Source organism: Pipistrellus kuhlii, unplaced genomic scaffold (assembly GCF_014108245.1).
Source record: "Pipistrellus kuhlii isolate mPipKuh1 unplaced genomic scaffold, mPipKuh1.p scaffold_m20_p_47, whole genome shotgun sequence".
NCBI lineage: Eukaryota > Metazoa > Chordata > Mammalia > Chiroptera > Vespertilionidae > Pipistrellus > Pipistrellus kuhlii.
This window is the reverse complement of record NW_023425548.1, coordinates 2,035,114-2,048,439: the sequence shown is the minus strand read 5'-3', so window position 1 is coordinate 2,048,439 and position 13,326 is coordinate 2,035,114. Positions and strand designations below refer to the sequence as shown.

Sequence of the window (13,326 nt, the reverse complement as noted above, 5' to 3'; positions counted from 1 at the left end):
CCTCACAAACCTAAAATGCTCTTCTCCTCTGAGGTTAAAGCCCCTGAGGCGACAAGTGCTGGTGTCACAAGGACCTTCTGAGAACATCTCTGCAGTTCAAAGCTGTGTTTCCCAGTGGAAACTGCCCATCCTACTGCCTCAGTGGTGAATGTTCCTGTCTCTTTAAGTTGTCACCCGTGGGCCCCCCTCCCTGTATTTCCTGCCTGAGTTCTAAGAGGCAGGGCTTCCCCATGTGCTGGGAGGAACAGCCTGCTGCACTCACAACCGGAGGACAGCAGTAAGTCAGGGCCTTCTGTGCCAGCTTCAGAGCCTGTCACTGATTCTGCAGGAAAGGTGAGCACCATCAGGGAAAGGGAGCCAGCAGCAAAGTAGGAGCTGTGAGGATCAGGAAGAATTCAGTGCCTGCAAGAAGCTAGCTGAGTGAGCACCTCCATTCTACTAGGTACCAGGAAGGGGAGTGGGATCTAGAAATAGTAACTCCACACTCCCGGGTGTGTGAGGATGCCTGAGTTTCACACACAGCAGCTTCAGGAACAGTGGCAAGCATCTCCTGCAGCCTGGATGCCCACCTTCTTGCTCATGGATAGCCCTCTCCTAATGTACTTCCCGAACAAGGAAGAAAGGAGTCTGCTCACTCTTTCCAGAGGTCAAACAGGCTTTAGAACACTCCTCACCTGCATTTCTGGCAAAGCAAAGAGATTTCTTTCATTTATTTTATCTTTATTGTTAAAAGTATTACATATGTCCCCTTTACTCCCCCAATGACATCTTCTAGTCCATCCCTCTCCTCCACCCCAGGCCTTTACCACACAATTGTCTGTCCATGCATACAAGTTGTTTGGTTGATTTTCTCTCACCCACCCACCCTCACCCACCTTCCTCTGAGGTCCAACAGTCTGTTCCACCTTTCTATGTCTCTGAAAATATTTTGTTCATTAGATTCCACATATGAGTGAGATCAAGTGATACTTACCTTTCTCTGACTGGCTTATTTCCTTTAGCATAATACTTTCCAGGTCCATCTATGCTGTTGCAACAGGTAAGAGTTCGTTCTTTTTTTATAACTGCGTAGTAATCCACTGTGTAAGTGTACAAGTTTTTTTATCCACTCATCTTCTGATAGGCAGTTGGGCTATTTCCATATCTTAGCTATTGTAAATCAAACTGCTATGAACAGAGGGGTCCATATATTCTTTCTAATTAGTGTTCCTGATTTCTTAAGGTATATTCTTAGAAGTAAGATCACTGGGTCAAATGGGAGTTCCATTTTTAATTATTTGAGGAATCTCCATACCATTTGCCACAGCGGATGTACCAATCTGGATTCCCACTACCAGTGTACAAGGGTTCCCTTTTCTCCACATCTTTGCCAACACTTGTCATTTGTTGATGGTATCCCTTCTGACAGTTGTGAGGTGATAGCTCATTGTCATTTTGATTTGCTTCTCTTGGATGATTAGTGACTTTGAGCATTTTTTTCTACATCTCTTGGCCATGTAAGTGTACCAGTTTTTTTTTTTTATCCGCTCATCTTCTGATAGGCAGTTGGGCTATTTCCATATCTTAGCTATTGTAAATAAAACTGCTATGAACAGAGAGGTGCATATATTCTTTCTAATTAGTGTTTCTGATTTCTTAAGGTATATTCCTAGAAGTAAGATTACTGGGTCAAATGGGAGTTCCATTTTTAATTTTTTGAGGAATCTCCATACCATTTGCCACAGCGGATGTACCAATCTGCATTCCCACTAGCAGTGTACAAGGGTTCCCTTTTCTCCACATCCTTGCCAACACTTGTCGTTTGTTGATGATAACCATTCTGACAGGTGTGAGGTGATAGCTCATTGTCATTTTGATTTGCTTCTCTTGGATGATTAGTGACTTTGAGCATTTTTTTCTACATCTCTTGGCCATCTGTAGGTCCACTTTGTAGAACTATCTATTTAGGTCTTTTGCCCATTTTTTTATTGGATTTTTTGTCTTCCTTTTGTTAAGTTGTATGAGATTCTTTTATATTTTGGAGATTAACCCCTTATCAAATGTATTATTGGCAAATCTGTTCCCCATGGGCTCTCTTGTCATTTTGTTGATGCTTCTTTTTCTGTGCAGAAGCTTTTTATTTTGACATAGGCCCATTTATTTATTTTCTCCTTAATTTCCATTGTCCTAGGAGATATATTGGTAAAAAGGTTGCTATGAAAGATGTCGGAGATTTTGCTGCCTATTGTTTCTCTTAAAATTTTAATGGTTTCACCTCTTACATTTAAATCTTTTACCCATTTTGAGTTTATTCTTCTGTAAGGTGTAAATTGGTCATCTAGTTTAATTTTTTGCATGTATCTGTCTAATTTTCCCAACACCATTTATTGAAGAGACTATCTTTATTGTATGCTCTTGCCTCCTTTTTCAAATACTAACAGAGCATAGTGGCTTCGGTAAATTTCTGGAGTCTCTGTTCTGCTTCATTGGTCTATATGAAACAGAACAGAAACAGAACTGCCTGTTCTTGTGCCAGATCCAGGCTGCCGTGAGCACAGTGGCTTTGTAGTATAACTTTACATCTGGTATTGTGACTCCTCCAACTTTGTTCTTTCTCAAGATGGCTGTGCTATTCAGGGATATTTTTTTGGTTCCATATAAGTTCTATGAGTGTTTGTTCTAGATCTGTAAAACATATCATTGGTATTTTAATAGAGATTACGTTGAACTTATAAATTGTTTTGAGTACTATGGACATTTTAATTATATTGATTCTACCAGTCCACGATCAAGGTATATTCTTCCACTTAGTTATACCTTCCTCTCTCTTTTCAATGTCCTATAGTTTTCTGAGTACAGGTCTTTTTCCACCTTAGTAAAATTCATTCCTAAATATCTTAATTTTTTCCTTGTAAGAGTAAAAGGGATTTTTGTTTTGAATTTCTTTTTTGAGTTTCTTATTGAGGTATAAAAATGGCATTGACTTCTGCGTTAATTTTATTTGCTCACTAAGTTGCCATATTCATTTATTAAATCTAGTAGTATGTTGATGGAATCTTTAGGGTTTTCTATGTACAATATCATGTCATCTGCAAATGATGACAGTTTGATTTTCTCCTTTCCAATTTGGATGCCTTTTACTTGTTCTTCTTATCCAATCACTATAGCTAACACTAGTTCCTATTCAAGATAGGGATGCCCACTTTTGCTACTCTTGTTCAACATAGTACTGGAAGTCTTAGCTATAGTCAAACTGTCATTATTTGCAGATGACAAATAATTTCAATTTCAATTTTGAATGCCAGATGAAGAGGTGGAAATATAAATGGGAGGAGAAGCACAGATAAGACTCAGAAAAAAGTATCAGGAGGCTGAATAGTCATAGGCTTGAGAGCACAATGCAGCTGGGAAAGGCCGATTTCTGCTCTGGGGGGCATATGATTGAGGGGTTTCTTTGTCCTGAGGCTGGAGAGGCAGACTGAGGACAGACTGCATAGGGACTTGATGAGCACAAAATGTTCTATTGTATTAAATGCTGACTGATTGGGTGGAGCCACTTTACTTTGAGAAGCCTCGGCTATGAGGGCAGGATGTCAGGAACTGGGTGGGGGGGATGTCCCAATCTCTCCAGGACCCTGAACATATTTAGACTCATTGAGACAGGACAATGTGTTGACTTCCCAGAGCAGAATCAGAGGCTGCAGAACCTGGGACATAGGTTTTTTTATCCAATTTCCAAAACAAAAATTCCTATTCTCTTCTCCCAAGTCAACCACCTTAAGTGTTTCCCTTGTTTCTGTCAAATTTTCCACTTTTCATGGTTTTCCAAATTCTCCCCTGGATGCTGAATCTCCTAAAAAGACTTAGTATTTATAGCTTTGATCACTAACAGAGAATTAACTAGAAAATTTAATATCTAAAATTTTCTCACTGACATAGAGTGTTACAATCTCCCCTCTACCCTTTGCATTTGACATCCCTGAAAAGGCAAAACCAAGGTCACCAAACCCTCTCACAGTATCAGTCCAAACCCAGCCCAGGCCTCCCCCAAAGTTCTTCCCTCAATTCTGATATTCAGGGGAAATGGGAATCACAATTTTGACACCATTGTGTCACTAAATATTTGGATTTTGCTAGACACACTATATGCTGTTATATCTATTTAAGGAATGAACGCATGAATGAATGAATGAATGAATGAATGAACGAATGAACGAACAAACAAACAAATTGTGTTTGGGACTTTTTCAGGTACACATGGGAGGACGAAAAATGGCAAGAGATGAAGAAAGTGCCCATGGTAAGAATACATGCACTGCATACTTTACCCCTAGTGTGAGTTCAACTGATAGACAACCCCAAAAGGCTCTCTGAGATGTCTGAAGTGAAAAAGCAAGAGCTCTGAGATAGGCATTTTAGCTTGGTCTTTGCCCCTGTCCATCTTGGAGATATGAACTTGACTAGACTATGCCTCCATTCCCCAACTATAAGATGAGGTTAATAAACCTACTCTTATCTCCATGGAAAAGGATGTAGAAGGTATCAGATCATGCAATAGATGGAATGTGTCTTACCAGGTAGAATGTTAGAGAACCAGGATGGAAAGTTAAACAGGTGTTTCATTAGCAGGTAGCAGGTTTAAGAGGGAGGGGGAAAAAGAGGAGGGAGTGAAGGAAGAAAGAGGGAGGTGATCTTATCCAATCGCCTGTCAATGCTTCAGAAGAAACTCCATACTACTATTTCCATTTTTGAACAAAGGTTTAAAACTTAAAGTACCTTCCAAGATGGCACAGGTGGCTGATAGCTGGACTGTGATTCAAACCGAGTGTCTGGAACTCCAGATAGCCCTTCACCCCCAGGTTGCTGCCCCTTCCTGACCTTCTTCACTGGGTTGGAATCTGGGAGAAGTATGGCAGATGCAACTGAAGCCTCAAATAGGGACAGCTTTGCAGGGTGTGGACCACCAGGGATAATGGAGGTGAGGTCATGTCTGGAATGGTGAAGGGGATCCCCTAGAGAAAGGCTCCCAGGTGTTGAGCATCTACAGGTGAACATGGTGTGGCCAGAGTGACAGGGATACTTGGTGAAGATCCTCCTGAGTTCAGTAAGGCTTTGGTTGGAAAAGCAGAGTTGAGGCCCTGTTCTTCTTCCAAGGGCACCAGGGTCCAGTCAACCAGGATACGTTGCTTTAAGGTTTGGAAGCTCACAGATCACTTGTCCTCTAGATTCTGGAGACACCACACAGGCCCTGCAGAAGCTCGGGCTGAGGCTCATCCTGGTGGGGAAGACAGGGGCTGGGAAGAGCGCCACGGGGAACAGCATCCTGGGCCACAGGCGCTTCGTCTCCAGACTTTCAGCCACCTCGGTGACCAGAACCTGTGAGGTGGGGAGCTGCAGGTGGGATAGATGGCATGTAGAAGTCATGGACACCCCGGACCTTTTTAGCTCCCTGGTCTCTAAGACAGACGCAGGGTTCCAGGAGCGAGCCCGCTGCTACTTGCTGTCAGCTCCTGGCCCCCACGCGCTGCTCCTGGTGACTCAGCTGGGCCGCTTCACTGCACAGGACCAGCAGGCTGTGAGCGCGCTCAAGGACCTGTTTGGGGACAATGTGGTGAAGCGCACCATCGTGCTGTTCACACGCAAGGAGGACCTGGCTGGAGGCTCTCTGCAGGAGTACGTGCACGACACGGACAACCGTGCACTGCGGGCTCTGGTGGCCGAGTGCGGGGGCCGTGTGTGCGCCTTCAACAACAAGGCGATGGGTGGGGAACTGGAGGCCCAGGTGCAGGAGCTGCTGCTGCTGGTAGAACGCCTGGTGCATGAACACGCGAGTGTCCCCTACTCCAACGACGTGTACCGCCTGGCGCAGGAGCTGGCCTTCTCCAGCCCCGAGGAGCAGCTGAGATTGGTGGCAGAGAAGCTGGCAGACCGCGTGTTGGTGCGACAAAAGCGAGGGCTGCTGGGCCGACTGTGTGGGTGGGTGATGGCTGCGAAGCTGCGCACAGCCACACTACTGGGCATCCTGTTCCTGCTTTGGGTATTGCTCTCCAGACACTGGTCCTAGGCCTTGGACGTGGTCCGTCCTGAATGACTATTTAAGTAGGAATTGGAACCATTCTCTACTGGAGTCTGTGCCTCCGGGGCCCATAGGTTTTCCTTGTGTCCCTCACTGGCATTAACTTACCAATCCAAAGACAAAAATCCTGCCCGCTCCCATCCACCTCCCAAACCTGCCCATGGGACCTGGCCCTTCCTGAGCTCTTCTTACTGAAGCCCAACAAGTATTGCTCTTGCCTGTTTTCCACTGACCTCAGGCTGCTGTCCCAGATCCTGGTATCATCCCTGGTCGCCCCAGGAGACCAAGGAGCAGAGCCAACACAAAGCCTCCGTCCAGACCCACTTATTTCAATTGAATTGCCTGAATAAAGCTTTGGTTGTGTATTAACAGAAATCAGTATTTGTAGTTGTTTGTTTATCTGCTTTATATGACCATTGAACAGATACCGCTCTGTCATTCTTAACCCCTTCTGCAAAAACCACCCACTCAAATGTACACACATTGGGGTGACAAGAAGACAAAACACTGAACTATCCACCTGTCCCAGGAAGGCACACCTCCCCCTCCTTCTCCATTCAGACCCCTTCACAGTGTGAATGCAGAGTCTTCTACAAGTCCAAGAAAACATTAACCAGAGACTTGAGTCACTAGGAGCCACAGAGGCACTGTGGAAAGTGTACTTCCAAAGAGGAGTTTTCTCACAGGCTGATACACTCATAGGGTGAGAGTAAGTTTTTCAATTCAGGGATAAATAAATTAAAAAATAGGGGATTTGGAAATTTTTATTTCAATCTCAATAGGAAGGGCAAACAGGTCTTTGCAGATTGAGTATTGGGGGTACAAGGTGGGGAAAAGAGTCCCATGAAGACCTGGGAGAGTCCACTCTGACCCAGGTAAAATGAGTCAGGTTAGTGTGGCTCATGTGTCCACCCACACATTCTCTGTCCCAGCATCTTCACCTTCATATACAAACTCAATACTGCTGGGTAATTCCAGATCTCTTCCCTATAATATCCTCCATCCGGTGCCTTCTCAGACAGAGATTCCCAGATCCTTGATGCCTTCCCATCGCGAACAAGACATGTAACAGGGAAAAAATAAATGCAATATCTGAGAACAAATTGGAATAAGAGGCCACAAGCCCTGCCCAGAAGCCACTGGGAACACGAAGAGGAATGCCAGCACCAAATGATGAGACACGGTGTTCCATCAGCTGCTAAGGGCCTTCTAGTCCAAGGGTTCTGCACAGATTCCAGCAGAGGCACTGATAGGGAATCTTGACTTTGGTCCACTTGTCAATATATTTTTGCAAGAAAACTCTTGCTGATGAAGGAGATGGTCAATGATGAAAAAAAAAAATGAGAAAAAAAGACTAGCAAAGTGTCTAGTGTGAGCAATGAAACTGCATCTTGATTATTGCTTTTTTGGTTTGGTAGGAATAGAGCTCAAAGAATCCCCAGGGGACAGTGCTTGAAGTGATTGGGAATGTAGGAAGGAGGACCCAGGGATTCCAGGGGACAGGCACACCTCACTATGGCTGCCATCCAGACCATTAGGGGTGTCCAGGCCAGCAGAGGAGGGCAGTTGGGGGTGACTAGGCCAACAAGGGAGGGCAGTTAGGGGTGACCAGGTTGACAGGGGAGTGGTTAGGGGTGATCAGGCTGGCAGGCAGAAGTGATTAGAGGCGATCAGGAAAGCAGGCAGGCAAGCAGTTGGGAGCCAGCAGTCCTGAATTGTGAGAGGGTTGTCCGACTGCCCTCAAGGAGTACCGGATTGGAAAGGATGCCGGCTGGGCTGAGGGACATATGCACCACTGAACAAATGTCATGCTCCAAGACTCTAGTGTGTTAATAACAGGTGAAAGGTTCTGCATTATGGTGGCTTTTCCCTGCAGAAATTTTCATACAGTATTTCTAATGAACTTCTTCACTTATCCAGCAGTTGCTAGTGAAGTGCCTAGTGAGGAACCCATATTGGAATGACCTTTAACTCCAAAACTCTGAACAATAAACAAGTTTCTGATCTCAAGCCACACCAGAAGGCACCCAGAATGTGAAACCGAAAGGGCAAAGTCTAAGGCAAAGGACGATGAGGCCAAAAGCTGCAAAACAGGAAGCACAGCACAAAACCGCTTTTCTCAGCCAACATCCTGGGACTGTGAGATAAAGGAAGAAAAAATCAAGAATTAAAAAGAAACAGGAAGCAGACAACTGAAATAACAGGCAGCAGAAGGTAAACAGCTAGAAAAACCAGTTGGAGAAAATTCAAAAGGAAGCAGCCCTTTTCCCGTAGCAAGGAGATTTGAATGCAGTCTTTTAAATAGCCAAAGAAAACAAATGGATACCAGAAATAAGCACAAATATGACTTCTTTTAACTCTGATGGGGGTAACATGAATGCTTTTTGGTCCACACTTGATATTTGTCTACAATGTATCCAATATTCCAATATGTGAGAAATTTTATAAAAATGTTAAATTGACTTTTCCTGCCTTTCAATATAAAGTGGGGAGGTGGGAGAATAAGGTGCTTTGATTCATTGTTTTTTAAGCCAAACTGGACAGTCTAACAAAACATGACATTTTTATCACTAAGGGACAGGGTCTCATATACACAAATAATAGCATCTTAAAAATTAGAGGGGGAAAAGACAGTTGTTAGTGAAGAGCCCAGGAAGGAACCCATATTGGAATGACCTTTAGAGCAAAGAGAAGAGTCATCAAAATGAGAGAGGAAGACTGGGTGCTGATTCTTGTACTCTGCAGCATCTCCAGTAAGGTTTCTGAAACTAAAAAAGAAAGAAATGGGTGAGTATTAATAGTTCTGCATAAATACCAGTGTTTGTTTCTTTAAGAAAAAGTAAAAATGGTGCCTTTAGGGCTTTCAGAGTCACAGGCTGGAGTAGAAACAGTGCACACTGTCACAGGAATGAGGAGACAGGAGAGGCTGAGGGAAAGGAAGGGGAACCCTTAGAAACAGAGGGGAGGACTGTGAAGTCTTCCATGCTGTGTAATGATACTTTGCACCAATTTCACCAAGTCACCAAGGAATGGGGGACACTCAACTGACATATGACTGACAAATTATACATTGAGGGCCTTGGACATATCAGATATTGGGATGTAATTCAATAAGTGAACTTTAGTATAAATCCCAGATAGCTATACTTACATATGGGTACATACTTCTCACATATGTACTTGTATTTATAAGTTGCCACATTCAATTTGCTACTATTTTGGTGAGTATTTTTATTACTGTATTCATAAAGGATATTGGTCTATAGTGTTTTTTGTTTGTTTGTTTGTTTGTTTGTTTTCTTGTAATATCTTTGAAGGATCCTGACCTCATGGAATGAATGAGAAAGTACTTCCTCCTCACCTGGTTTTTTAAAGTATTGCTGTTAATTCCTTAAATGTTTAATGATTTCACCAGTGAAGCCATCTGGTACTGGACTTTTCTTTGGTTGTAGGTTTTTATTTTAATTTATCCTCTTTCCTTTTATAAGTATATTCAGATTTTATTTTGGCTTGAGTCACTTTGAGTAGTTAGTATCCTTCAAGAATCTAATGTACAGCATAAAAAGGCAAAAGTAGAAAAGAAAATTTGGTTCTATTGCACAGTTAGCTGACAACCTCCAGCTGCCACACTGTCAGGTGCCACCTTAGCTTTTGAGCAAAAGCCATCCCCTTCCCAGGCCAAGCTCAGCAGAGCTCCCAATGGAATTAAGCTAGAACTCCATAATGGAAAGGTATCAGCAATGTCTTCTGCACTGCCCTATTTGTAGTGTCATGTCTTCCTAAATGGTCCTCAGAATCTGGGGAAAGGCGTTTTAAGATGGTTACTGGCAAGAAGGTAGGGAGAGAGAGTGTGTGAGAGAGGGAGGGAGCAATAGAGGAGTGTGTGGGCGTGTGTGGCTGTGTGTGTGAGTGAAATAAGAATCGTTAGATCCTGCAAGTCTTCCAAGGGGCTGCCTTTCTGGGCAGTTTTAGATGGCAAAACCCCGCTGCCACCGCAAACACTCCAGGGAGGACACCGGCTGCACAGAGACCATGCCATCTTGAAGAACAGACCTATTGGGACTAAGTTCCTAGCCTCGCCACCACCCAATCTGGTCTCAGTGGCAAACCAAGACACTACAGCAACTCGGGTAAAAAACCTAAGACCACAGCTGCAGACCCAGGGACACCAAGACTCCAGGCACTCCGGCTGCAGATTTCTTGAGTCACAAATCCAATCCTCCTCCCCTTGGGCCCCATGGCAGTGGCATAGGATCTGCCAGAACTCTGCCACACAGTCAGGCTTTCTGCCCACACACAGCAGCGGCAGCCCTACCTGAATTTGAGCCTTGCTGTGTGGACCCTGGAAGTGTTTCCTGTGACCAGGCTCTGCGCCCAGGCAGGGAGGCTGTACTGAATTTGAGCCTAGGTGCACAACCTTGGGGAGATTGTTTTCTGCGTCCAGATCCTGCGCCCACACAGGGAGACAGCACTGAAGTTGAGCCTGAGGGTGAAAACCTGGGGAGTTTGTTTCCCATGACCAGACCCTGCATCCAACCAGGGAGGCTTAACTGAATGTGAACCTGAAAATGCAAACTCAGGTAGTTTGTTTCCCGCAACTAGACTCCAAGGCAAGGCAGGGAGGTTGTGCTAAATTTGAGCCTAGGTGAGCTACCTTGGGGAGGGGTATTTGTGTGTGTGTGTGTGTGTGTGTGTGTGTGTGTTTTGTGTGTTTGTTTTTTTTCTTTCTGCAGCCAGATCCCACTCCCACACAGGTAGACAGTGCTGATGTTGAACCTGGGGGTACAAACCGGGTAGTTTGTTTCCCATGACTAGACTCAGTGCCCATACACAGGGGTGAAGGGGAGGGGGGGTAGGCAGTGCTGAATTCAAGCCTGGGTACATGGACACAGGGAGTTTGTGACCAGACTTCACACCCTCACTGGGTGACAGTGCCACCTGACTTTGATTCAGGGCAAGTGAACATAGAAGGCTGTTTTCTGCAGGGCAGGAGTAGACCTCCTGCCAACACAGTTCAACTGTGAAACCCAGTCTCCCAAGCAGAACAGGGACGTTGCATCTCCACCGCAAGAGGCAGCAATGAACACCAGTGACTAGACTCTGTTTCTCATTATGTGTGCCTGGAATCCAATTCCCAGTACATTCACACTAAGAGCCAGCGACTCCAATTCTTGGCACATGTTCACACAGGGACCCTGATTCTTGGTACGAGGCCTCACTAAGCAACAGAGACTCTGATACTCAATTCTCAGCATAGACACAGGGAGCCTCTGATTCCTGACATGCAACAGGGGACTTTGATTTTTGGCATATGCCAGTGGGTTCTTTGTTTTAGCATGGCACAGGCAGGGTCCCTGATTCTACATGCACACACAAGGCCACACTAAGCGTCTGTGACTCTGACCTGGGGTGAGTGTGGCTCCCACCAATCCATGGCAGCCACATGTCTTAGTGTCAGAGCTCTTCAATGCCACTGGGGAGGGAGGGGGGCAAAACTCCCACTGCACATGGCCCAGGACTCTGCAACTCCACATTTGAACATTCTGGTGATAGTAAGAATGGGAAGACAACAAAACAATCCCCAGAAGAAAGAAAAGGAGGCATCACCAAGAAAGGAAATTAGTGAAACAGAAGCATGCAACATGACAGAAAAAGAATTCAGAGTAATAGTCATACAGATTGTACACTGGATGGACGAGAAAATCAACAAACTATGAAAAAATCAGGAAGAAATGAAAAATGATATAGCTACAATCAAAAACACCATAGAAGGCTTCAACAGTAGACTAGAAAAAGCAGAGAACTGAATTAGTGCGTTAGAAGATAAAGTATAGAAACAAGTCCAATCTGAACAGCAACTGAAGAAAAAAATTAAAAAGTAGGAGGAGAGCATAAGGGAGCTTTGAGACAATGCAAAATGAAGTAACATAGATATAATAGGACTGCCAAAAAACAAGAAAAGCAGCAAGGATAAGAAAATTGATTAGAAGAAATAAAAAGAAAAATTCCCTGATTTGGGGAAGAAAAAAGTTACACAAGTACAGAGAGTCCCAAGCAAGATGAATCCCAAAAGATCCACACCGAGACATGTCATAATTACAATGGCAAATGTTAACAACAAAGAGAAAATCTTAAAGGCTGCAAGAGAGAGACAAAGAGTTACTTACAAATGATTTCCCATTAGATTATCAAATGATTTCTCAAAAGAAATACATCAAGCTAAAATTGAATGGAAGGATATATACAAAGTGATGCAAAGCAAGGGACTCAATCCAAGAATATCTATCCAGTAAGACTATCAATCAAAACTAAGGGGAAATCAGAAGCTTTGCAGACAAAAAAAAAAAAAAAGGCTAAGGGAGTTTATCACTACCAAGCCAGCAATTCAAGAAATGCTAATGGGAATGCTGTAAAAAGAAGAAATAAAAGGATAAGAAGGAACATAGGCTCAAAAAAATAGAAATGGCTACAAACAAGTACATTTCAATAATAACGTTAAATGTAAATGGAATGGATGGAAAAAAAATGACTCATATATATGCTGTCTACAAGAGACCATCTCAGAAGGATAAACAAGATTGGTGAACCTCTATCCAGTTTCACTAAGAAGCAAAGAGGCAGACTCAGTGAGCACCAAAGCCCCACTGAAATAAGTCCTGCCTCATAAACATGTCTCCAGCACAGCAATTCTTCCATTATAGACACAGCAGGTACTCACAGTCAATTGGCCTGGAGGTTAATTCTTCCCAGTGACACCAACAACAATCAAGACTTAACTACAACAAGGCTGTATACACAGTCCTCAAAGGGGTGCACCAAGAGTGTCCACCTCAAGTAACTGGGAGGCTGACCCATTGAACCATATAGGAAACCTAGCACACAAAGCTACCCTACCAACTCAGGGAAGGAGCGAAAATGAAAAGACAAGGAAACAGATCACAAACAAAAGAAATGGAGGAGAACAAATGACGACATAGAGTTCAAAACCACGGTTATAAAGTTTGTCAAGAATTTCCTAGAAAAGACCAATAAATTTAATGAGACCCTCCAGGATATGAAAAAGGACCAACTAGAAATTCAACATACACTGACTGAAATAAAAAAATATTATTCAGAGACCCAACAGCAGATTAGAGGAATGCAAGAATCAAGTCAAAGATTTGGAATACAAAGAGGCAAAGAATACTCCACCAGAGAACCAAGAAGAGAAGAGAATCCAGAAAGTTAAAGATAGTATAAGAAGCCTCTGAGTCAAATTCAAGCATACCAAC

The 13,326-nt window shown here is 43.7% G+C and overlaps 1 protein-coding gene across 5 annotated transcripts; it reads left to right on the top strand.

Moving 5' to 3' along the window:
* Window positions 1–216: 216 nt before the first annotated feature.
* On the top strand, window positions 217–6,425 carry GIMAP1 (GTPase, IMAP family member 1). 5 transcript variants are annotated; one of them, XM_036412748.2, is made up of 4 exons: window positions 239–333; window positions 1,002–1,039; window positions 4,231–4,279; window positions 5,205–6,425. In XM_036412748.2, the coding sequence occupies exons 2-4, from the start codon at window positions 1,025–1,027 to the stop codon at window positions 6,041–6,043; spliced, it is 903 nt and encodes a 300-aa protein (XP_036268641.1). In that variant the 5' UTR covers window positions 239–333; window positions 1,002–1,024; the 3' UTR covers window positions 6,044–6,425. The 5 variants fall into 5 exon arrangements, with proteins under 5 accessions (XP_036268642.1, XP_045428335.1, XP_045428336.1 ...); XM_045572377.1 differs by having other exon boundaries at window positions 241–333; window positions 1,017–1,039; XM_036412749.2 differs by lacking the exon at window positions 1,002–1,039 and having other exon boundaries at window positions 217–333.
* The last annotated feature ends 6,901 nt before the right edge of the window (window positions 6,426–13,326 follow it).